This window comes from Prinia subflava, chromosome 3 (assembly GCF_021018805.1).
Source record: "Prinia subflava isolate CZ2003 ecotype Zambia chromosome 3, Cam_Psub_1.2, whole genome shotgun sequence".
Classification (NCBI taxonomy): domain Eukaryota; kingdom Metazoa; phylum Chordata; class Aves; order Passeriformes; family Cisticolidae; genus Prinia; species Prinia subflava.
This window is the reverse complement of record NC_086249.1, coordinates 20536994-20561955: the sequence shown is the minus strand read 5'-3', so window position 1 is coordinate 20561955 and position 24962 is coordinate 20536994. Positions and strand designations below refer to the sequence as shown.

The following is a 24962-nucleotide window of genomic DNA, read 5'->3' as shown; positions in this document are numbered from 1 at the left end:
CATCTGTTTAAACAAAGGTGCCAGAGGAGAAAGTAACACCTGCAACATCAGCTCAGCCACTTCTGGCACTGCACAAGGTATTGCTTCCATCCAGCTGCTGTGCTGAGCTCATGCTTTCATTCTAGCCCTGCTAAACTGCACAAGAAGCACAGAGCAGGCTGCCAGCAGCCTGCCTTGCTGGCACATCTCAGTGGGTTCTCTCTTAAACAAAAAAACCTGAAATGCTCATATCTGTCTCACAGACAGGACTTGCTGAGTCTTCAGGATTACTATGGAGCATCATAGTTAAAATTTAAACACGCTTTCCAAATCCCTCCCATTAAACAACCACAAATCCCAGCCTTGCTGCAGGGTATGGGGAGCTTTCAGGGCTGTAACCAAATCCTGACCCTCAACCCTAAGCCTGCCTTTGCACTTTGCCATCACACTCTTACAGCAAGCTCTAGGGAGGGTCTGTGGAGACCTGCTTGTTCATACAGAGACATGTCACTGTCAACCTAAAAGATCCGTGATCACCAGAACTTAAATCGTGAGGTTTGATTTTAAAAAGCAGTGATAGATGCTGACTTTTCACATACTCTTTGGCTGTTGAACTGCCAGCTCCTTGTAATGTGGCAAAGACCCTGCTCACTTTCCTTGCTCATTGTCAGGGGGTTCAAACAGGAGGTTCAAACCAGGGCACCACCCCTTCCTGACAACTCATGTTCGACTTCTCCTGCACAAGATCCAGCTCCACAGGAGGTGCAGAAACTAAAATCACTCCCTTCCAGCTTTCTATGCCAGAAGGACAGAGTCAGTCTGTGAGATACACAGCAGGGTAGATTCATATCCACATGAAGTGCACCAGCAGCCTAGACCTTGTGGCTCAACTACATCTGTGTGCAGTAGATGATGCTCAGTGGGATCAGTCTCCATGCAGGACTAGGAGTCCTCACTCCATCCTGATGGCTGCACAACACTGCTGGAGGAGAACCCAGCACTGGAGGAAAAGAATGCCAGTGACACAGCTCAGATGCAGAGCTTGCTTCTGCTCACTCTTCCCAGGTAAACGCTGTCACAGAGTCCAAACACACACCACAGTACCTGAATTTGTGATCTGTGTTTTATTTTCATTCTTTTTACAAGCAAGAAAATCTCTGGATTAAAACAATCAGAATTAATCAGACATCCCAAAAAATTCACCAGGTAGTGGCTGTCAGGATGAGCAGCATAGGTTAGGCTGGAGTTAGTCGTGAAATTCAACCAGAGATGTGTCACAACACCAAAGTCCCAAGCCTGAGATGTGACTTTCCAGGTGATACAGGTCTCATTACACCAGGAGCAATAATGCAGGAGCCCCACTGTCATCCCTGTGAGCTACAGCAATGGACAGTAAGGAAGCAGTCCAAGTCCCTGGAGAAATGAGAGCAGAAGAGAGAGTAACCCAGAGAGAAAATAAAAAGACCCAAATTATTAACTTTGGGATGCTAACAGCTAGGGAGCACAGGCTCTCACTAGGGACTCTAAAGAAAAGGGGTTTTTTTGTTTGATCCAGTATCTTTGGTTTTATTTCAGCCCCTCCCCAGAAAGAGAAACTCTCCAAAACCTAATATAATAAGCTGAAACCAGCGTCATGCATTCTGCTTAGAGAGTTTCAGATACAGTCCTAGATGAAGGGAACATGCTGGATCAGAGTTACACAGGGCTCCAGTGGGACACAGAGAAGTGGATGGGGTGCAGAGGAAGCATAACAAGGCTGCTAGGTCTGTACAGGGGGCTGAGGAGGGGATCTGCACCTACCTCAGATACAGAGGACATTATAGTCAGCCAAGGCCTGCTCCTCTGCAACAGAACAGCAGAGATCTCAGTTTTCCTTGCACAGAGCCAAGTGCAAACACCCAGGCAGCCCTGGCAGCCCATGGTTCCACACTGACCTGGGTTGTAGTAGTCATAGACCCGGACATGGCCTGGCTTCAGGTTGATCACCTCAATCTCCTGCTCCAGATGCAGGACATACGTGTCAGAGATATGGGTCAGCTGGGGGAGAAAATAAGTGACAGTTCACTTACGAGCTGTTCTTTTTATTCCTCACCTGAATTTGATCCTACTAACTGACAATAACAACTCTGTAGACTCAAACTCTGGACTTCAAGACGAATCTTGAGTATTCTGATGTGTTAGCCCCAGTCCTGGATTCTCCCAACAGCTCTGGCAGTGCCCTCCACTCCTGCAGCTTCTCTAGCAGCACAGACATTACCTTGTCCAAGTAGATGGCAACACCTTCCTGTGTTTTCTCAGTTCTTCTCACAGAGTGTCCGTGCTGCAGCTAGGACAGGAGAGAGGAGGAGGCAATTTGGTTTTGTCTTTTGACAGGAAAGTGTGAGGTATCCCAGCAAGGTTTACCTAAGTTTGACTGGGAAAATTCTCATTCACTTTCTTCCAAATGTATCTTGGATTCTTATCTCTTCAGGCTGATCTCCCTGCAGGACCACTCAGCTCCTGCAATCCCCAAGGACAAGAGCCTAGGCTACTTAGCTGACAGGGATATGCTAAACTGATTGGGCCAGAAGTATCACCATCCTCAAGACTCAAAGGAAGAGCCAGCAGTATGTGTTCAAGTTTGTTCTGTGGCAGAGGGGAAGGGATGGTGAGAATGCTCAAGGAAGACACGGGCAACACCTTCCTACACAACATTCCCATGCAGCCTTCCCCTCTCCTTGGGCATTGATGGTCCCACTGACACCACATCCCCACCCTGATTCCACACTTCTTACAGACACCCCAGATCCTGGAGCCAGGGCAAATCCAGTCAGTAAGGACACCTCCAGGATCACCATGTTGGAAGTGGATTTCTTCCCGTTGTACCTGGGGGAGAAGATTAAAAGGAGAGTCTCTGGGGGAGAACATTAAAAAGAGAGTTTCTCCCAGCCTTCCCTTCCCTTTACCAGCAGCCCCTGTGTGCAGTGCCCTGAGCCAGGCAGCCCAGCCAGGGCTGGGGCCGAGGCAGTCACTGCTCCCTCTCACAGGGCTCTGGGGATGGCTGCACTGCTCCGAGCATCCCCAGAATGAGCTGGCTACTGCACACCTCTCTCCAGCAAGAGCCAAGGCCTCCATCTGGCCCTGCTGCTGGAAGTGCCTGCTGCCTGCACTGCAGCCAAGAAGCACCCCTCAGCCCTCCAGCCGTGCCCAGCTTTCCTCCTCAAGTGGGAAGGGATCTTTAGAGTCACCTGACATCCACACGGACAGTAACAGAGCGTGGGTGGTCCTCGGTGCAATTCACCGGGTCAGTTTTCACTTGCAAGGCAAAGGATGTTGAGTCTTGTGGGGAGGGTGTGTTGTACCTCAGCACCATCTGCAGGGAGAAACAAAAAGACAGACTAAGACATTGATAATTAGCTTGATATCATCTCTGACCTTTTTTTTTTTCCACTTGCTACTCGACTCCTCAAGATTGGACCCCAGACAGTGAATGGATAAATGATATGCAATAAGCACACTCATCCCAGTACCCAAAATAAAGGTCACTCAGACTGGAAACTTTCCACAGGCTCCTTCTCAAACTTTCAACTGAGACTGTGCAAGTCAGGCACACAGGAGTGGGACCAGTCTGAGACATTTTCATCTTCCAGTACCCTTGAGAGCCGTAGAAGCATCATGAACCTTATACTTGGGCAAGTTCTGTCTGTTTCTCCCACACACAGGTTTATTGCATTGGCCCAGGCAGGGATTAAAGCACAGTCAATGCACATTTCCTTCCACAAAGTGCAAGAGAGTTTTGGTTTTCACAAGATGAGGAGATGAGGGAGGTCACAGCAGGGTCTGTGGGCACCTACCCGAGTAAAGACACAGCAGGTGCCATGGGCCTGCACCAAGAACTTGCCCGGGACCTCTGGCAGCGCCGCCTCCTGCACCAGCAGCCGGTTCTGGTAGGAGACCTGGAACTTCTTCCCAAAGCCTCCATGGGACCTCACCCTCACCTCTGCATCCCCCTGCGTGCTGTGTGTCAGTGCTGCGTACTTAGCCAATGCCTGCAAGGCCACTACTGTGTCCTGAAAAGGAAAACACAATTCCATTTGCATCTCTGGCATCCAGAGACACTTGAAATCAGCATCCCAAGAACCTCCATACCCAAGGGCTCCTTTGCCCAAAGCATTTACACTTGCATACATTGTGTGCATATCTTGCAGAGGTTCTTTCTCAAGAAACATCCCCTTCCCTGGCCATGAGTTACCTGTGTTGAGGCAAAGCCTCCATAGGCATTCTGCTGCCTGGTGAGCCAGGCCACGATGCCAGAGGCCGTGGTGAGGTCAGACTCTGTGACGTTTGGCTTGGAGAGCAGGGCCAGGAGGATGTAGGCTGTCATCTCCACATCCACAGACACTGGCTGTGACCAAGGGCTGGTACTGCTTCTGGGATTGGATGAGGTCTGACTCCAGTGGATCTGCCCATCTGGGAAAGGAAGGTAGTAGAGGGAATCTTAAGGGATGTCAGGGAAGAACTCCTGTGGCTTAGCCTCCTAGACACAGTGGCTTGTGCCTGCAGAGACCACTGGCTAAACACCTTTTGGCTGGATCATCACATCACCAGGGCAGCTGAAGACCAAGGTATTTTACAATACCTAACACTCCATATTCCACATCAAAGTGACACACCAAAATTAATATGCCAAAATTCTGCGTATGCATTATCTCCCAGTGGTCCAAATTCTGTACTGCCTTGTTTGCCAGGTCCACTAACTAGCTGATACTAGCCAGCTGTCCACTGGCCAGCCCTGGGGACCGGGGACTAACAAGGCATGGGGCAGCTTGCTTTCCTCTCTGGCGTTTTGCAGTCCTGCACAACAACTCCCAAGCCTCCCAAACCCCAACCTCCCCTTCAGGTACCAGAAAAGGGCGAGAGATCTGAAGGAAATCAGCACCCACACCACAGTGTTGGCAACACACGCCATGAGCTCATTCAGAGGATGTCCAAAAACTCTCCTTAGTGAAGGGCCCAGAGGTAAGGCTGTGTTCCTCCCAGGCTGCGTGTTACCAAGGGCTCAGAAGGGTCACCCGTCCCTCCCCTGATGCTGCTGTGGCACTGAGGCCCCGTACCTGCTCTGATCGCCTTTTGGTGGAGCACATCGAGGAGCTCCTGGGTGCGCTGGGAGTCCTTGGCCAGGGCGAAGGTGTAGGCCAGCAGGGCCTGGGTGTAAGTGCTGGCAGCCCTGGGGAGGGCAGGAGCGATGCAGCCCAGCGCCCTGCGCACCACGGTGCTCTGCGGGAGAGAGGGGCACGCCGCCGGTCACACACAAACCCCTGGAGCCAGGCAGGGCCTGGACACGAGCAGAGGCGTGCACTGGCACATGCCAGCACAGAAAGCACCCCTTTCGTTCACCCAGGTGAATGAATGTCACACAACGCCTCTGCCACACAACACTCTGTGCCCGGACCTGCACTCTCTGTGGCAGTGCAGCACCACTAGCAGTTTTCAGCCCTTGGTGGAAGGTGCTTGACAGACCTCCCCCCTGAGCTGGCTGTGGGCTTCAGCAGTGATCTCTCAGTGAAATGAACACCTTTCCTGTGGGAATAACACCACCGCGTCCTACTTTCCCAGTCCAAACACAACAACAGCAAAACCACATGGCTGCAAATGCGTATACATAGCCTGTTGAGCAGGGCAACAGTGTTTAATTCACCTTCCTAGTGAATAATTGTACTTATGGTGAAAAAATGGTGACTTGAAGGACATCTATTGACAGATAGAAGGTTAATTTCCATCTGTCTTCCTTTTTTTTTTTTTGCCTAAGCCCACTGCTTTCTGTTCACTGAAAAGCATTGCTGTTTCACTTACTTTTCTGATTTCGATAGAACTCCACATCTCAATGTCTACAATTGTGTTTCTCCATCAAGTTAATTGGTTTTTTATTTGCCTGTACCACAGTCTAGTAACTAGCTACAATCCTTATCACTTGTAAGAGCTCCCTCTCATTGTTATTACTTAAGCATGCAGCTCCAGCTGCCCTACAACACTCCTTTACCAGACTTCTGCCTTTTTTTTTTGTGAAGCTAAACCCTATTAGGAGTTACATTACCTCTGTTTACCTGACTGCAGGAGCAGCTCCACCCACCTCACCATCAGCCTTCAGCTGGTAGGACCAGCTATGGGAATGAACAGCTGATTCCTGGGAAATGGCCAGCACAGTATCTAGCCATGAAATCCACAGTCCCCAGTCATTTAACCTCACCTTCTGCCTGCCAGGAATGCTCTCCTCAAAGGAAAAGTTTTTCCTGAGAGGATGTAAAATCTTCCTCACCCACTCTATTACTTTGCCCACAAGTCCCTCCAAGTTCTCCAGGCTCTGTTGCCTACCCCAGTGTCACCACTAAGCCCTTCAAGATTCAGATCTTAAGGCAAGAGCACAGCAAAGAATCCCAGTATTTACCTCCGGTGTTGCTCCTGCCTCCAAGTATGCAGCAGTGATGTAGGCAGCCAAGGGGACTTCCCCATCTACACCTCCCTAAAAAAAAGCATATACATCCAAAAAAGCTGGGAAAATTAATGCGCAAATACTGAAGCTTTTCAGGAGAGGTCTTACCTATCCCTGGCTTGCTCCCTCTCAAGAAAGCACAACAACACAGGCAAGTGAATTTAAACAACTACCAGCACACTTGGCAAGAACTGCCTAGTGTTGTCCTTCAAGGTGCACTGGCTCCTACCTTCATGAATGTGTGGAAAAGTTGTCCCACATTTTTGAAGCAACCACTGGGAAGCTGGTGGAATTCCAGCCAGGTGAGAGCAGCTTGGATAATCCGGTTGTCCAGGTAAATGTATGGCTTGGCTTGGACAAAGCACTTAACCACAAATGCAGTCAGCCTGATTGAGGAGAACAGAAAAAAAGGCATGAAAGAAGGAAGAGAGAATCAGATGGAGGTGGAGTGCCTGAAAGAGCAGGAAGAATGAGTGGAAAGAAAGAATCTAAGCAGAAGTTGAGGGAAAAAAAGTGGGAGTTTAAAATTGGTGGATCTCTCTTTACCTATTGTACTATTTCTAATGTGCCGGGTCAAGGTCAGTTCATCCCCAGGATGGGGGATGCCACCCACGGGGTGCCCTAGTCCACAAAGCTTCCAGAACACTTTGAATCCAATAGGACAGCAAGGGTTTCATGCTGGAAGCAGAAAGCTGCCCACCCCCTGGCTGTCAGAGAGCAGGTAGACAGCAGGGAGAGAGCCCAGGGCTTACCAAGTATTACCATACTGATCCTTGGTACCAAATTCACTGTAGGAGCCGTCAGGGTGCTGATACTGCAGCTGTATCTGGTACCCTGGGAAGCAGGACAGGACATGAGTGCTCTCAGGGGTATTTGCAATGAAATGGCTGTGAAGGAACGGCGTGATTGAGTGCTCCAGGCAGAAGGGGAGTAGGAACCTGGGACTGCTGGACACAGGGGAAGGCAGAGGGGCAAGGTGGGCCTGCTGTACTCACCATTGCGCAGGAATCCTGCTGCCCTGTCCTTGATCTCAGGGCTCAGCTGCCTCGTCTTTTCCAGGTACTGCAGCACATAGACCGTGGGGGCAAACAGCACCATGTTCTGCTCCCCACAGCCGTGGGGCATGTGCACCAGGTGGTCCAGGTTCTGCAGTGCCACCCCCATGAGGTCACCTGAGAGAAAACATAAGCACCCTGACCACCTCCGGGGCAGTAGGATCCACCTCCTCCTACCTGTGGCCACTCCCAGCAGTGCACCAAGCAAGGCAGGCCCAGCAGTGTGGGGACACCTCTGTCCAGCCACCTCCTCCATCCTGCTGTGCCCCTCATATGAACTGTACACATTCCCATCCTGCAGGGAAGCTCACGAACACAACACTCTCTCCCTTGCTGAGTGTTTTAGGTTGTCAGTAATCAGCAAACACAGCCACACACATGGGAAGAACAGGGCAGTGGAGCTTTGGAAACCTCAAAAGGGGTGTGGGGGAGTTTGGGTTTGGGCTTTCCTAGGGATAAACTCAGAGATTTGGGATTTGCAAGGGTACTACCATAGCTTAATTCCTTACCAGTGACCGAGACGGTGGCTCTGACTGAACCTTCAACCACATTTAGAGGCAACACCAGGGACACAGACTCCTCTGCTGGATTCTCTGACACCAGTCAGGTAAGGTGTGGGGAGAAAAAAAATAAAGAGATTCTGATGAAAAAAGCTTTCAAAGTCCCCAGAAACTGTTCAAGGCTGTTCTGTGATAGTTTCCCATTTTCCTGTCACAAAGGTTGTAAATTACCTCAAAAATCCATGTCCCATTCCACCTCAACTTCCTCCATCCACCTCATGGTAACTGTGCTGTCCTAACGCCCTCTTTATAAAGAGGTTGAGAGGATTTTCTCCTGGAAACCCTCAGGGGTCAAAGCCACCTGTTTTTCTCTACAGAAGCTACTCCATCTCATTTAAGATTTCAATGCTCCTCATGCTCTTAAAATCAGCTGATGAAAAATCAGCCCCATCATAGACCAGAAAATTCAAGACAGGAACAGCAATCCTAAGCCGTGTTCTCCAGCCTCACCATGTTCAGTAGTGTGCTTTTGTTTCCACGGGTGAAAAAGGCCTCAAGCTGTCACATTAGTGCCAGGGACATTGATGGTAAAAGACCAGACCTCCCCACATCCCTGCCTGGGAGAAAGCCCTAGCAGGCACCACAGTTAGAGTACACCTCATCATGCAGACAGAGAAAATAGTTCAACACGTGGAAATACCCAGAAGGTAGTTAGGCAGGAAGAAGGGATGAACAGGGTGAAAGAAGAAAACAATCCATCTACCTTTTTCGGGACACAGGACGGAGCTGTGAGCCTTTTCTACCAACACTCCCTCTGGCTGTTGGAGCACATAAAAGTAGCATTTTAATGAGCACTCAGGAGAGAAACAGGATTACAAGTGGATTAGAAGAAGGTATATTCAGAATCCTGGTTCATGGTGGACAGTCAGCTGGAACATCATCATTATCATACAAAAATGCAAACTACTTTCAATCATTTTCACTTCAGATCAGAAACCAGCATGCATTTTCAGAATATTCTAAATTCTGAATATCTGTGAAAATGGTGCTGCAAGATTCAGCAGAGAACTCAGGGGACAAGGACATAAAAGAGTGTTTAAAGTTTCCCATGGCATGAAGTGGAGGATGTCCCTTTACCTTCTACATCCATCAACCCTCATGCCCTGAGAAGATAATTACACATTTTGAACAGCAAGGGGTAACTCCCAAAATTAACAGGCACAAAATCTGGGAATTGCACACAGCCTGTTTTGAGGCTTAGGTAACAGAACAGCTCGACTGACCCGGACTTGAATGAGTTTGGTGATCACGTCTTTCTGTCCTTGTTTTGGGACGAATGGTATCTCCTCACCACAGAGCTCTTTGGTGGCCACAGCCTCTGTGCTGAGGGTGATGTTCAGGAGCCCTGAAAATAATACACATTTAGGTGCCTAAGCCACCTTCTGAGGAAACACTTCCTGTTCATACAATAGACATCACCTGCTGACAACAAAAAAATTTATCAGAGCCCTGTATGTCTCTGTATCTCCTAGCACAGGCTGTTGAATAATCATGACCACAGGATAAGTCCAAATAAGTACTCTCTGGGTAACAGAGCAAACAGCTCCTCACTCTCTGTCAGCTCTTACAAAACATCCCCTCCTTGGTCCCATCCCTTGCCAATCCCACCACCCCACTTCCCTGTGCTCCTCACCCAGTTGCTCGGCTGTGACACTCCACTGAAAGCTCTTGGCTTCCCCGGCACACAGGCAGCTGCTGTAGACACAGCCTGTGCATGGCTTCAGCTGGAAGTGTGCAAACTCCTCCAGGGTCACTTGGATCTGAAGGGACAGCAGGGATGGCAGGTGGCAATAAATAAATAAACAATACTGTAATAAATAAATAAATAAATAAAGCAGGGGCACAGCCTGAGAGGAACACACACAGATATTGTTTGAATAGCCAGGGATCAGACTGGAAAAGCTTAAGTCCTGGCAACCTAGCCAGGGTTATCAAGGGCAACAAGTGTGTCTTGGGATTGTCCCAACCCAGGTGAGGGACCTCGCACTTGGCTTTGCTGAACTTCAGGAGTTTGCATAGGCCCAACTCTCAAGCCTGTCAAGGGTGCTTCCTCATTTCTCTTTTTAAAATTGGGGGTAATGTTTTCCCTTTTCCAGTCAGAGGGAATGTCACTGAATTGCCATGACTTCTCCAAGGGGATGTGGAACTGGATGCTCTTTGAAGTCCCTCCCTCTATGTTCCTGTGATCTCAGGCCACAGGTGTGAGCCATGTCCTGCTTTCCTTGCAGAGGCTGCCAGGGCTCACCTACCCTCATGCATTGCTGCAGGTTGTTGAAGACTGTGGCCTTCAAGTTGAAGGTCTCACCCTGGACCACAGAAGACGGCAGTGGCAGCTCCACAAAGAAGGGCTTGGAAACAGTCAGCCGGGAGGCTGGAGCAAACCCAAAGCCATTCCGTCCTGTGCAGAACATTCCCGCTTTCCATTCTGTGATGGCGTCAGGCACAGTGACAGTCATGCTTCTGTTCCCACTGGGGCTGGGGAGAAGCAGACAGCATTTAACAAATGATGCCTATGCCACGCCAGGTGACCTGCTCTGTGTCCTTCTCTGCTGAGCACCCCATGCCCTCGCCTCACTGAACCTGCAGCCCTTGCAGGGTTACAGGTGAGTCCTTGCAGAAGCGGGGACCCTATCTCAGGTGCTTATATGGGCAGAACACTTGGGTCAATAGGTTATATGGCTGCAAGATGCCATCAATCACAGACAGCACTTGCCCTTTGCACATCTAAAAATGGCTTACAGGTGTCAGCAGTCTTATTTCTCTTGGCCTAGAAATGGAGAACCAGAAACCAGCAGAGCAACAAGCCCAGCAGCAGCAGGGCTTAGCAGACGAGGTCGATCCAGCCGTTCTCTGTCCTTTGGGACAGCTTAAAGCCCAATATGAGGGCAGGGCAGAGACTTGTCCTGTGCACACATCACAACTTTTGAGAGGAGCAGACTGTTCTGCAGCTGCCACCCCAGCCGACACAAAAAGCAGACATAGCTAAAAATACTGGTATTATTTGGCTTATTTCCCCATGCGTGTACGGGAAGGCAACACACACAACATAGAAACCTTTTGGTGGCTCAGATGAGGTTGATGAACAAGTCACAGAGGAAATATCTGCTGCTAGGGGTGAAGAGGTGGATGTATCTGCAAGGACAGTGGAGGTGGGAGAGGGCAGATGTTGATGGGAAATATGCTCAGGATCTGGCCTGAGCATATTTCAGTCTTCAGAGAACATACAAGAAAATCTTGAAGTCTCAGATGAAAAATCTCCAAAAGCTCTCCCAGCAGACCCTGTGTACACACTGAGCCTTTCTCACAGGATGCAAAATTCAGTCCTGTGAAGGGCTTCTATGGATATCAGCTCCCTCTGGATACCAGGATACATCTGTGGACACATTTTGGGAAATGCAAGCCTACAGGACTACCAAAAGCAGAGCGTAAGCAGGAAACTAAGCTGTTCTGCTGCACCTCGTGCGTTTCTATCTTCCTATGCTAGGCACCTCTCATGGATGACCAGCACTTCTAGCAGAGGAGAATGGATTTAATGCATACATCAGCTCCAGCAATGAACAGCCCACAGGTATGAGCCCCATTAAGTGTCTTGCACAGCTGCCTATGATCTAGACTCAGCTGCATCTGCTGCCACTCCCAGCCACACAAAACGACCCAGACTAAACCCCCACCGCTCAGTTTACTCACCCCACAGAATACAAATCCCACAGCCAGGTTTGGTGAAAGTGCCTGTGTACTTTCTCTTCAGCTGAAGAAAAAGGTGGAAACATTGTGGGCTGATAGGTTGGTGTCAGATGCTCTGTTGGAAACAACAAAGACCTGCGGTCACCAGGGGGTCCTTAGGTCATGGTTAAGAGCAGAGGAGCTCCAGCTCAACTCAAGTTGCAGACAATTCAGTCAGCTCTTGGGAAGCATGGCAACAGAACAAAATGTGCTGTCCCAAATTTTAAAATCCCTTGCCTCACTTAAAATGTCAGAGGTGCTTTGGGCTTTACTTGCATGTGAAGGCACCATGGGAGAGGCAACATTTCCCTCACTCCAGAGATAAAACCTGGGATCCAGACATCCCACTTACAGCCCTCACATGAGCACAACAGGTTTAGGGACTGGAAACCCTCTTTCTCCTCCATTTGCACTTACAGCAACTGCTGCCTCTTGGCTCAAACCTAGGACTGCTTTCACAGGAAAGTCTAAGCCTCCCATGTAAGAAGAAACAGCTGGAAAATGCTTACTGTTATACAATTTGTGGGGCTGGGCAAACGTCAACCTGGGCCTGGAAATAAACATTCCTGTTCCCCGCAGCGTAGAGGTCAATGGAGTGGTTGGACATACTCTGGGTTTCTTGATATTGGTGTTGGACATAATTTTCAACCCCATTTCCTGCAGGAAAAAAATTAATCACCAGAAGATTGTCCTCTCCCCTCTGCCCTTGTGCCTTTCTGTCTCCTCATGCAGTGGGGACTTGGCTGTCCTCTGTATTCTCTTGTTTTATTTTAACAAGGAATAATTCAGATCCCCAGCAATGGGCAAACAAGGTCTTCTAAGGTGATTCATCTGGTCTGAGTCAGCCAAATTTATTCCTTTTCAAACACATGGTCATTTGGGTACCATGCCTTCTCTGCCTGCAGGGTGCAATTGCTCATGCCATGAAGATTAAACAAATTGTGTGAAATCCAATTAAAGTAATGATTAATCGTTGGCATCCTGAGCCACACAACCCAAGTGTGGCAACCACACAAGGATTTTTCCTTATACATTTCAAGTCACCTATTCAAGTAACAGGTGAGTTACAAGGGTCTAAACTGCACCTGTTCACTGTCCTGTCTGCAGTGGCATCGCTTGGATAGTGATAAAGTCAGAGGCCACATTTTCCTCAGTTCATGAATTACCCCAACCCACCAAATCAACCATTTTTACCCTGAATGCCGTAAACACATCAGGCTCATCAGAGCTTGGGAACCTGCATGAACGATCATCTTCAGACACTTGGTGAGGATACCTGGAGTTATAAAGAGATGGGAACAGCCCATAGATCTGAGAAAGCAAGAAAAAAAAATCAGTGCCAAATAAACCTGGCATTCCCTTCCTCTCATGCATCCAAGGCCTGTTTGAGTTGCTTCTGGCTACTGTGTGAGAACTCGTGCCAGAAAGCGCAGGATGGCTGTCACTTCCTGGGCTCTCCTCTGATAGTGCCAGCACAGAACCTGTTTTACCATTAAGTGATGCTCAACCTCTTCCTTGTCCCTAATCCCCACCCACGCACACTGGGAGCACTGCTGACCCCTCCAGAGCGTGCTTTCAGTGTCCTGGAGTTAGCTCTGCACGGGTGCAGGGGCCTCCCTCCCGCCTCGTGTCAGCAGGGAAGGGAAGAAGTCAGGGCGGGCCCGCTCACCGAGTGGCTGCTCAGTTCTTTTCCTGGCTTTGTCCAAAAGGCGTGTGGGTCCACAGCCCAGACAGCACAGGTGGAGCCAGGAGCTGCCTGCAGGCGGAGGCCAACCTGTGAGCCAGGAAGAGTCTCTGGCGCTGAGAAGCTCAGCTCCACCTGGACGGGAAGAATGCAGGCAATGCCTGAGTGACATTTCTAAGGGTGGCCACCCTACCACTTCCCAGGCAGGGAAGGGACCTACAGGAAGAGAGTTTCCAAAGACCTGCCTTGGAGAGAAACCCAAGGAACCTCCCAAGGACCCCCCGAAGGTATTAAAAAGATGCCACATTGAGGTTCTATCAGGAAAGATGGGAAAGGGGGAACCATCAGTGTGCACATGGAGACATTCCCATGTCAGAGCACAGTTCTCTCTTCTTTACCCAGCAAACCAGGCAGTCACAGTCACACATCTCACAGCTGTCTTATGAAGCCCCTTCTTCCAGGGCCCCAGATCAAAAATAAGCCTAGTCCTTATCTTCAGGCTCTTTGTGGGATTGGCCTCAGTTTCCTGAAACTCTTCCTGTTCTTGCTTGAATCTGACTATCTGTGGCAGACAAACATCTGTGGAGCTGTGGAGCAGGGGTAATGCCCTCTCAGAAATTCACCTTTGGAGTGCAAGACACAGCTAAGAAAGCAAATTCCTAAGGATGTCACAATGACCAGATGCACTCAGGCCTTTCTGGATGGCCAGTAAAATCCACTTCTTCCATCATCCACTTTCAGATGCCATCCCAATACCATGTACTAGCAATTCTAATTGTCTGCTGCAGCAGCAGAGCAGCCCTGAGCTCTCCTGAGAGCCACACAAATGACCTGTTCTGGGCTGGATTATCTATGATCCTACCAGGCTGCAGTTGCCTATGGAGACAGACAGCAGCTGTCTGCCTTTCCCAAAGGTTGCAGCAGCCCCCACAATGCTGAGCACAGGCTTGCTCCAAACATCACAGCACACCTCAGCAATCACAAACTGCAGTTCACATGACAGCACCACACACAGCATCAGCCACACACAGCAACACAGCCCTCCTTTCATTGCAGCAGGCACATCCACGCTCACACATTCAGTCATAGCCTCAGACACAAACCCTACCTTGTTTCTGAAACACGTGGAGACACTGAAGATGGCAGAATCGGCAATGATTTTTCCATTAGGGAAGATGACGTAAACAACAAGTCTTGGAGCTGGGGCATAGGTCAAGCTGAACGTAAGAGGGATGGAGAAGGAGCCTTCCAGCACTAGATGGAGAAGAGAGGGAATAAGAGGAAGTAGATTTGGTAATGAAAATAGAGTCTGATCAGCTTTGGCGTTCTGCATGTGCCTGTTTAAATCTTTTCCTCCTTTACTGAAGTCTTTCAAGACCAAAGAGATTTCTGGAGACTACTGAAACAATCAGCACATCTCTGGATCTGGTATTCAAGACTGGCAAAAGACTTTTCTGTTTATTGCCTTGGGGACACAAAACAGTACTTTGGAGTTCAAGCTTGGCTCCACAAAGAGTGAGAGTCTCAGATACCTTTCAAAGCCTTCTCTCACCCCACATCTCCCATCCCATTACCAGTGAAGAGGTGACCTTGCCCCAAATACTTATAATTCAAGTTTTAAAAAACAAGAGCTGGAGAAATAGGCAACAGTGGGTCAACAGACATCAAAATTATAAGCTGTGGCATCCTAGTTACCCAGATTATTTGTAGACAGAGTTGCTACAGAGGGTAAGGCTACAGTTTCATGCTGTTTGCAGGAGCAGCAGCAAAAGGAGACTTGAAGACAACAGAGGATGAGCCTATGGGCTGGGAAATGCTGAGTGTTCATGGTACAAACCAGGAGGGCAAAAGGACCATGAAATCAGGGAAGGCACAGTGCTCTGATGCAGCACACGAGTGGGGAGCCACCCCTACACTGCAGGGAGGTTTATGCCACTTATCCAGCTAAGAGGGGATGCCACAGACCACTGAGTGCTTGCTAGACACGACACTGGGGAGTGCACTTACTTCTTGGCAGCCCAACCCAGACAGTCTGCTGACCTGCATGGACTATCCCTGTTTTCCCTGTGACCTAGAGAAGAGCACAGAAAGGGATGGTCACACAGTCACATAGCCTTTGGGATCACTGAGAAGATCAAAGTAACCCTGAAATTAAATTGGGAGATTAAAGGGGGGTTGGGGGAGGAAGATTAGCTTTATTTGCTCTCAGCTAGTAAGGAGAGCTCAGGGATGAAGTGACATGGGGGAGGACAGGTAAGGCCAATACCTGCCCTGCCCCTGTGCAGAGCCTAAAGGAAAGGTTCTGCCTTTGTTGCTATTCCTGCAGCACCAGAATCAAAACCAGGATCCGGTTCCATGATGACGGGAGGAACTCCCTGTCCTGGCCTGAGCCAAAACTATCAAATATCAGGCTTGAACCTCCAAGAGATGCTGATCTTGGGCCTTCAGCTGTCACCCACTAGCACTTTCCCAGAAACTCACAAAGTAGGAGAAAATGACGCGCTTGGGCCCGTGTTCCAGGTCTTCCTCATAAATTCTGAAGTCCACCTGGACAGAGTGTGTTTTACCACAGGGCATTGTCTCTGGCACACGGACGATAGAGAGGAAGCTCCTGCTGGTGCTGTAGAACGGATGTATGAAATAAGAGGCTCGCTGGTAACTCGAGTCAACTGTCCCAGGTTCTCTGTCTGAATCTTGATGCAGGACACTTGCCTGGTGAGACAGAAAAAAACAAACCAGTTAGTTTCTCTAGTTAAGCAAGTCAGCTGGAAATCACCTTGGTGAGATGATCTGAGCAACGCCAAAGGACAGGCCTCTCTGTGGAGGGCTCATGAGGAAAGCAACCAGCACCTGGAGAATAAGCTCTCAGAGGGAGAGGCAAGATCTCAGCCAAGATCTAGAACATGCAGAGGTGTTTCAGGTTTGAGTTACTCTCCCTCAAGAAGGAACAAGGATGATGTCCGTGGGGCAGTAAATAGCTCTGACATGCACACATACCCCTGCTATAAGACACACCCTTCCTCACTTACCTCCAGGGAGACCAAGGTGCTGTTCCAGGCAGAGGTATCCAGGCTAAATGAAGTTGTTCCAGAGTCCCCAGTGATGTACTTCTGCCTAAATTGCTGCTCAGCACAGTTTGCTACCAGTAGGACTTCTCTGTTCTTCAGTGCCTTGCCTTGGTAATCAATTACTTTAATCTGGGAACACCACAGGGAGCAAGAGAAGTGCAGAAGAATCTCATTAGCAGACAGAATCTCTGGCTTCCCCAAGTCAGGAGCAGTGTTTCCAAAGACTGCAAGATCACTCTTTCAGTCACTAATAATTTTGTCACCAATGCCACTGCTCCTGTGATATTACCACTTGCACTACCATGTTCATTCACAGAATCACAGAATGGGTAAGGTTGGAAGGGATCACAGTGGGTCATCTGGTCCAGCCTCCAATGCTCTCCACTCCTTCACAGCAGAACATTTCCTGGCTGCTGAAATTCTAAAAGTTTGGGTTTGCACCCCACATATTAAAGCCCATAGCTGCTCCCCCTCATGGGTTATTTGGTAGATATATATTTGGGTGTTATTCTGACACTGGATAATTCAAGAGTTTTGTCTCTGGGAGTCATGTGTGTCCTCCCAAGCCCCTGGCTAGAGATGGGACAGAAAAGATAGTAAGGAAAGGCTACTGTGAAATATTGCTCACACTCTCCCCTTCAAAGAACTGAAACTGAAATTACCTTTCCTCTGTACATCTGTCCAGGGTGGTAGTAAGAATTCACGTCATCAAACAAAGCCATCCCGCCAATCCTGGAGATAAGTAATTTGCGGGAAGCATTGACCCGTGTCTCTGAATGAAAGCAGCAAGACAGAAACATGAGAGAGGGAGCAAGAAAGCCAAGCACTCCTCAGCAACTGCTCTGCAGAGTGACCCACTGGTAATACAGATGGACACATTCAGCTGCACACATATTTCACGCCCCAATGGTGACCTGCCCAAGATTCTGGGTATGTGGTTTTCCTCCCACTTAACTTATAGCTTTTAGAGAGCCTCACCACCTGACAGCACACTCAGAGTGAACGTGTCACGCCATCAAGAGCTGCTGTCTCTGTCTCTATCTGTGAGGTTGGATAGTAGCCCCCAGTGGGTTCAGAAGGCTCAGATCCCTTGCTAGCCTGAAAGACTGCAGTGCTTTTGGTCCAATTAGCACATCTCCACCTGCCTCTTCCCAGGCACCAGAAATTCCAGAGTTACCTGTGGCATCCTCCACCAGTGAGGCCTCTGCATCTATGCTGTCCTGGTAGTACCGAAAGTCTCGGCTGAAGGAGGCCAGGCTCACATTTGTGAAGAAGCAACCTGTCTCATCTGTCTGAAAGCACAGAGAGAAGACACAGTCTGAGCAAGGCACTTGGATTAGAAGTTACAGAATTGGCAGAGAACAGCGGCACAAACCCCTGCTCCCGGGGTGCTCTGCCTTTTGACATTGCAGTCCAGGATGTGGAGCAGGCACATGATGAGGCACAGCTGCTGAGAAGCAGCACTAGTAGCAGTGGCCAAGCAGCCAAAACAATGGTTAACACTGCTATTACTTCAGGACCCAGCAGCCTTGTCTCACAGCTCAGCTCTTCCTAAGCATCTCACCTTGTTGCTGAATTTGTGACAGAGATCAGGTTTGGAAGCACTGGGCAGGAACGGGGCTATCTTCTGGCAAAGGCTCACATGAACCATCCCCTGGACGCTTTTCCCACGAGCATGTCTGGGGGAACAAGGAAAGGAGGAGACAGTCAGACACAGTGGAGAACACGTGGCTTGCTTTGCATAGCCCCCGAGACCACTCACTGCTGGATACTCACAATATAGCACCAGAGTGGCAGCCACACAGCAGGCCCAGGAGTCCTGACCCAGCAAATGGGGTCAGGCCAGGCCTGGGCAGTGATGGGAGATCAAGGGCTTTATGATATAATTAGCACCAAACTAAATTATTTGGGGTAACTAGAGTGTTGTAGGTGCTGACTGCACTACATATCAGCATCACCTGCAATAACCCCAGGCTGTGCTGGAGGCATTCATCATCTTATGAGCAGAAACATGGGTGATTAAGAAAGTGCCTTCTATTAAAAATCACCTTTACATGGGGCTAACTGTAGCTTTGTCCTTGGGTCATACCTAGGGCAATTCTTTTTTGCCTCCTTCTAGTTTCCACTTGACCATAATCTGGAAAAGCTTCCCATCATTTCCCATGAGTTTGCTCTTCAGGGAGATGAACACCACATGTCTGCTATGACCTGTCCCACAGACATTGCTTGTCAAAGGGTAGGCTGTTCCTCCAGGTTTTGTGTGTGGAAATTAGTGGAATGTTTTTTAAAAAGGGGCATTAGAGTATCAGAATGATAGTTACAGGAATGTTTTGTGTTGCCTTAGGGTGCAAACAGCAGCCATGGAAGATTCTGGCTTCCTGTGACTGAGGTGTAGTAAACGTGCCCTTAGCTCTTCACAGTTACACATCCATCTTGTGCACATCAGGCCAGAAATGAACACAGGGTCAACCCCCCGTGAGAATCCTCACCTGCCACACACTCTGAGCAGGAAGGTTGTGTCTAGTGCATAAATCTGCTTTGGCACCTCAAAGATCACTTCAAATTTTGGCAGCACTGGAAGGGAAAAACAGAGAACTGTAGGAAACACAGGCCAGGGCCAGCCTTCGCAAAGAATTAACATAAAGGCAGACTATGGTGGAATAAGGGACAGGAAATTGAGAAGGAGGGTGGTGAGAAGGGGAAAGGAAAGATTTTCTATGTATCTTTAAGAGATTTGTAGGCCCAGGATTATTACTCCTTCCCAAACTAAAACCAAACATGCCCATGTCCCTCCACTTCTGACAGCAGTTTTCACTGAGAGAAGGCTGGCCTCCCAATACAGTTGAACAGGGAATGAATGTGAAGTGAGAGTGCTTTTCAGAGACTTTATATTCTCTGGAAAAGTCCATCCTAAATTGCCTTGTTTTATCTGACTCCTAGATCCATAGGAATCACCTGTGTCAAAGGTGCCTTGCACAACTCTCCTTCCACACGCTAAACCAAGGTCCCAAAGTGGTCTCCTCTCCTGAGCCGCAGCTCAGACTCTTTTCTATGCTACTACTTCTCCCATTTGCCCCTGGGATGGTTGCCAAGGAATAAACACCCTTCATCCTGGGCCAGGAGTGCAAGGTCATCTCAGCACTCAGACAGCCCCCCGCGTGCTCCTACCATGCTCCTTAACGGAGAAGCTGCCGTAGGCGCTGGCGCTGGTGACGTTGATGAGGTACGTCCCCAGCAGGGGCTCCTCACTCAGCTGGAAAGACAGGTCTGCTATGCCATCCTGAGGGACCACGTCCTGCCACTGCTCGATCTGGTTGTTCTTAGGGTCCTACACCCACAAGAAAGAAAGAGTTGCTCTGGCATCTTGTTGATCCACATCCCACAGAAACTGAGCTTCAGGATTTCAGTGTTGTAGACTATGAGGTTCCATAGCTAAGGAAATTTGGTTTAGTATAGACTGATCAGGAAATTTTGAAGACATGATAATGTTCAGATTCTGCTCCCAGCATCTGAGCCTCCTTCTACACTTATTTAAATTCTGATATTAAGCAAAGATTCTTCATGGTTCTAACTTTCTTTCATAAGCATCTAAGTTTTCTAGTTATTCTCTTGCAAGTCTAGAACAACAGATTTCTACTAAGTGCCTGGGAGCACAACCTCAAAGAAGTGCATAAAAAAGAAAGTGAAAGGAGTATGTTAGTTTAAGAATTTAACATCATAAAAGAAGGCCTACTATTCCACTCAGAGGTCTGTAAAATCTACCAGAAACTGAATATGAACAGCACAGTGAAATGACTGCCATCACCATTTCTCTAACATGGGATTTCAGCATCACTCACCAGGAGAAACAGGGAAATCTGGGGAGAAAAAAATGCAAAAACATTAGAAAAGAGAAACACATGCCAGCACCACATACAAGGTACTTCAGACTCAGAGCCCTCTCTGAAGGATGAGCAACTGGTGATGTGGAAACTTAAGAGCACTGACAACAATACAAAGTAAAACAAATGCCACCAAAAAGGAGAAATATCAGGTAGGTTCATTACAGTAAGGTCTGGAGAAAGGGAAAGAAAAAACCAAACTGGATATCACACAGCACTTGTTAATGACTTCCTGACAGAAAAACTCAGAAGTCACTACACAGTCAAACCTAGCTCTGGTTCAGGTGCAGTCTTTAGAGGGTTGCAGAGGTATAGGATCACATAATTTGGAAAGAACTTCTGGAGGCCATCTAATCCAACATCCTGCTGAAACGTCTTCCTGAGCAGATTGCTCATAGCCCTCTCCAGCTGGGTTCTGAATATCTCCAACTAGGAAAATGCCTTTTCTGGACACATTTCCACATTGTTGCAATCAAAATGTTTGTCCTAATGTCTAAGCAGCTTTTCCCTCATTCCAGCTTGTAGGGTGCAGATTAAAAGCACCCTTCCCCAAGAGAAGGAAAACCTGATTTACAATCTATTTACTCCCCCCGTGGCACCATCACATCAGGAATCAATATGTCCCATACTTGCAGCTGCATGACTGTTCTACCAAGATGAGCAAGAGACACACACGCCTCTGCCATCTTCCTGGCAGTCACCATTCCCCTCTGCATACTCATAAAACCTGCCAGGGATGAATGTGGAAAAGCTGGAGCTTTGGCAGATGAGCAGGGTGGAAAGGAGGTAGGATCCATGCATGGTGCAAGGCAGCCTCTTCCACAGCCCCCAGGACTTGCTTACCGAATTGTTGAGGGCAAGGAATTCCTCATCCAGAGTCACAATGCGGAATTTCACTGAAGGCAAGGAGATCAGGGAATATATTATCAGATCTCAGTCTTTTCCTGCAGACCCCTCCTCCATGTGGTTCCCCAGCTCCTGCCTCCATTCTAGACACACTTGTGGTAACATCTGGCACTAACATTCCCACGGACATGGCTATCATTATCCACTGCCTCCTGCAACACCACAGTCATCACAAGCCAGACATGACAAGCACTGGAAACACCACTCAGCAAGAGACATGGTCTCAAAGCCTTCTGCTAGGGCTGTTCATGCATTTCAGAGTGTCACAATCTTTCCATATGGTGCAACTAGCAAAAAGCCTGGGACCCTCAGCTGATCCCATTTGCATCTCACCTGTCTCCCCTGGTTCATAGATGGGCTTGTCTGTTTGGATGATGGTGCCATTCCTGGCCTTGTGGATCAGGACTTTTTTCTGCTCCTCAACGTTGACCCCGTCTCCTGTGATGGTCAGTTTAACAGTGGCAACCTCCTCTGTGCCATCAGCTGGAGGGGCAACCTGTACAGACAGAGAGAGAAGAGCACACAGGCCCCAGGTAATCATCTGAGAGTAAAGTGGAACACCTAACTGGTTCCCTGCCACTGTGCCAGGAGGGAACAATCACCAACAGCCTCTGAAACCAGATCTCACACAGTGCTACATGAACAGCAGGAGGCCCTGCATGTCATGGAATCTGTCCTTTTTCCCACTAGTGACAAGCAAGCACCTGACACTTTTGAGCCTTCAGACTTGTTCAGGAAGATGGGCAGATGACAGAAAGGTGGGAGACGGCAGCAGAGAATCAAAAGAGAGTGACTGAGCAGTTGCACAGCCTCAGATGTTAGGCTTTCAGAACTCCCCAGCACTTACAAGCAAGAAATCCAAATCAGAAAACACAACCAGAAAGACTCTGGAAGACAAAGACCCCAGCAGCCTCAGCACAGAATATACAGTATAACAGAAGGGATGTTACTTAGACATGTCTGCCTTATCCCAGATCTTCGCTAAGTTCTCACCAACAATAAATAACCTCTAAGATGCTGTTTAGAAGCAACAAGCATATCCATTTTCATCCAACTAATCTTAAGTAGCTCACAAGAGCTGAATTGCTGCCTGACTTCAGGTACTACAGAAACTGCAGTATGTCCTGCAAGACCCCATTTCCCCAAGCTTTAGCTGTGAATCTGCACATGTCCTTCAGAAAGAGCTGAAGCTGCTTCATCTGGTCTGTAAAGGAGGAGAAGGTGGTATCCAGAACTCTGGCAGATTTTAACAAATGTAAATTCCATTTAAAAATTATATTCAGAGAGGAAATTCAGTGCTAACCAACAGCCAGTGTTGGGCTGTGCATCCCTAGACACCACCCATTCCCCTTCCTGAAAGGCTCACACCAAGGCAAAGTAGACCCTACCTCCATCACCCCTGGTTAGGGAGTAACACAAGCATTTTCCCGAAAGGAAAATCCTGAAAGGAAAATCAGTGATGGCATTTGCCTAGGGTGGCTCACCCAGAATTTAGTGCACAGGAAAGTCTTCTTCTTCTGGATGGTTTCTTGCATTAAGAGCTCCTGTCCTGCAGAGCGCTCCAAGGCCAGATTCACCTGAATTTTTGCATCGTGACAGGTGATATGGAGGCAGGCAACCTGGGTGGATGGGTACCGGAGAGCTGCAGGGATCACCACCAGGTAATGTCTGCGGGAGGGGGTGGGGGGAAGACAGCCGAGGTGGTATCAGTCTGAGGTCTCCCGAGGTGTAAGAAATCTTCCCCACTGTGGCCCACTACTGCAGAATCCCTATAATCTTTTTCAAACCCCTTATTCCAGTAAATCTCCTGAGCTCTCCAAAAACATCCCATGCAGTCTTCAGAAGAAGTGGTTTCATAACCTTGCAGTCTAGACATCAATGATTTGATCTGGCATTGCAACTGCAGAGCAAATCATCTCTGGGCCTAAGGTCTGACCTGGAAGACCCCTAAAAATCTGGCTTGTATTGACCTGCAGGAGTCAAATTAAGGCATGGGAGGCAAGGTATATGACTCAGCTACTCCCTGGGATGATCTTATAGAGCAGGAAGCATGAGAGTTGACAGCATGGGATGTGGTCCATCTAGCTAGACTGATGCCTTTATGAAAGAGATGGAAACAGGAGTTCAGCATCACTCACAGTTGGTGAGAAGCAGCTGCAGCATGGAACAGAAGGCTCAGGAGGATGGTTATCCTCATCCTGGGGGTTCTTGCTGCCCAGTCTCAAAGGGCTCTCTTCCTCTGAAATCTCTGGGGCTGTTTATAGAGGGGACAATTTCTTTCTAGCACAGCCTAAATGAAGATGTGGGATGTGGGGAGGAGCCAGCCTCTCCCCACCTCTCCCTCTCTCCTGAGATTCCACACAGGCAGCTGTAAGGACAAGTGGACTGTGCCAAGTGTCCCTTAGCCAATAGCAGCCACTCTGGCTGCCATCCACCAGTTCAGAACATCCCCTCCTGCCAGGCTGCCATGGAGACACCTGACCAAATGGACTTCTTACGGCAAGAAACAGTGAGAACTTTGCTGATCAGTGACCCAGGCCAGGTCCTGATCACTTGTCACTTGCATCCCTTTGTTTCAGCTGGAGATGGATTGCCACTGTGCAGCCTGCAGCAAGAGCTGCCCCCTGCTCACAGCAGTGTCCTCCTTCAGGACAGAGCTCAGGAGCTCTGGATCAGAGTAGGGGGACGTGGATCTCCTTAAGCTGTCTGGTTTGAGAATGGAGCAAATCCTTCCATGTGTGTCAGGAAGCGCTGCAGCAACACTGCCACCAGCCAGCAACCACTAATGAGCTTTGCCTTTTCCTTCCCTGCATACCATGAGCAAAATGGAAACAAACACTGGCCCACAGAGGTCTCCAGCAGAACCCTGCAACACCCATTAGTCATGGCAACATCTGCAAGGAGGAGGCCTCGGGAACAGCTTCCAGTTCTTCATTATTCCTGCCTGGATCTAAAAGGTCTGGCATCCAGGGATACAGCCTTTTGGTTCTGCTTTTGGACCTGAGGGTCGGGTTAAAACTTGCAAATTAAATACGTGGGATATTTTGTAAGCCTGTAGAGTGGGTAGACAATTGTCGTGGTTAACCAGTTTGGCCTCCAGAAAGCAGTCACCACATAAACTGCCTGCTGTGAGCAGTCCACAAACTGCATCTGAGTCTTGTGTGAGACAGCATTAGTTAGCCTGGGCTGAAACGGGCAAGGGACTGTCCTTATAATACAGACAGCTACAGTTCTGTGCCTGGAAATACTTCCCAGAGCTATTTAATAGTGACAATGCAGTCTAAGCTTTCCATACCTGGGTCCCAACATGGTGTTACTCAACAGGCAGTTGGGATCTCTTCACCTGGCAAAAACAGCAGGAGGCACAGAAATGTTCAGCTATCTCAGGAGCCCTGTTCCCAAGACTCTCCACAGTCTGTTCCCAGATGGAGTTGGGAAGACTGACATGCATCATGAGGGCTGCACATTATGTACAGGATGTTACTGCTAGCTAGCATTGCCTTGTCTCAAGTGAACATCTCACTGCTCAGTTGATTGAGACAACTGGCCAGAGGCTGATAGAAGTCAACTCTGAGTTGGTCTAAATCACTGTTAGGCTCCTTGGCAAGGGAGACGAGACACTTTTTATTTTGATTAA

At 48.7% G+C, this 24962-nt stretch overlaps 1 protein-coding gene and 1 long non-coding RNA gene across 3 annotated transcripts; both read right to left on the bottom strand.

Annotated features, from left to right (window-relative positions):
- Window positions 1–1084: 1084 nt before the first annotated feature.
- On the bottom strand, window positions 1085–23623 carry LOC134549003 (alpha-2-macroglobulin-like protein 1). Of its 2 annotated transcripts, none has more exons than XM_063394323.1 (36): window positions 23464–23623; window positions 22810–22993; window positions 21659–21821; window positions 21263–21315; window positions 20378–20395; window positions 19707–19866; window positions 19028–19112; window positions 18103–18217; window positions 17716–17830; window positions 17201–17310; window positions 16500–16667; window positions 15952–16182; window positions 15478–15541; window positions 14579–14724; window positions 13456–13605; window positions 12981–13097; window positions 12296–12443; window positions 11751–11862; window positions 10313–10538; window positions 9697–9823; window positions 9287–9408; window positions 8767–8821; window positions 8013–8096; window positions 7444–7620; window positions 7201–7282; window positions 6678–6834; window positions 6404–6478; window positions 5073–5235; window positions 4211–4428; window positions 3813–4028; window positions 3207–3331; window positions 2754–2844; window positions 2237–2305; window positions 1914–2016; window positions 1780–1821; window positions 1085–1392 (listed from the first exon to the last, which is right to left on the bottom strand). In XM_063394323.1, the coding sequence occupies exons 1-35, from the start codon at window positions 23520–23522 to the stop codon at window positions 1781–1783; spliced, it is 4329 nt and encodes a 1442-aa protein (XP_063250393.1). In that variant the 5' UTR covers window positions 23523–23623; the 3' UTR covers window positions 1085–1392; window position 1780. The 2 variants fall into 2 exon arrangements, with proteins under 2 accessions (XP_063250393.1, XP_063250394.1); XM_063394324.1 differs by having other exon boundaries at window positions 1085–1356.
- Window positions 11043–11742, bottom strand: LOC134549011 (uncharacterized). Its single transcript, XR_010079967.1, has 2 exons — window positions 11289–11742; window positions 11043–11195 (listed from the first exon to the last, which is right to left on the bottom strand). It is a non-coding gene; the product is annotated as an uncharacterized LOC134549011 (long non-coding RNA).
- Window positions 23624–24962: the final 1339 nt, after the last annotated feature.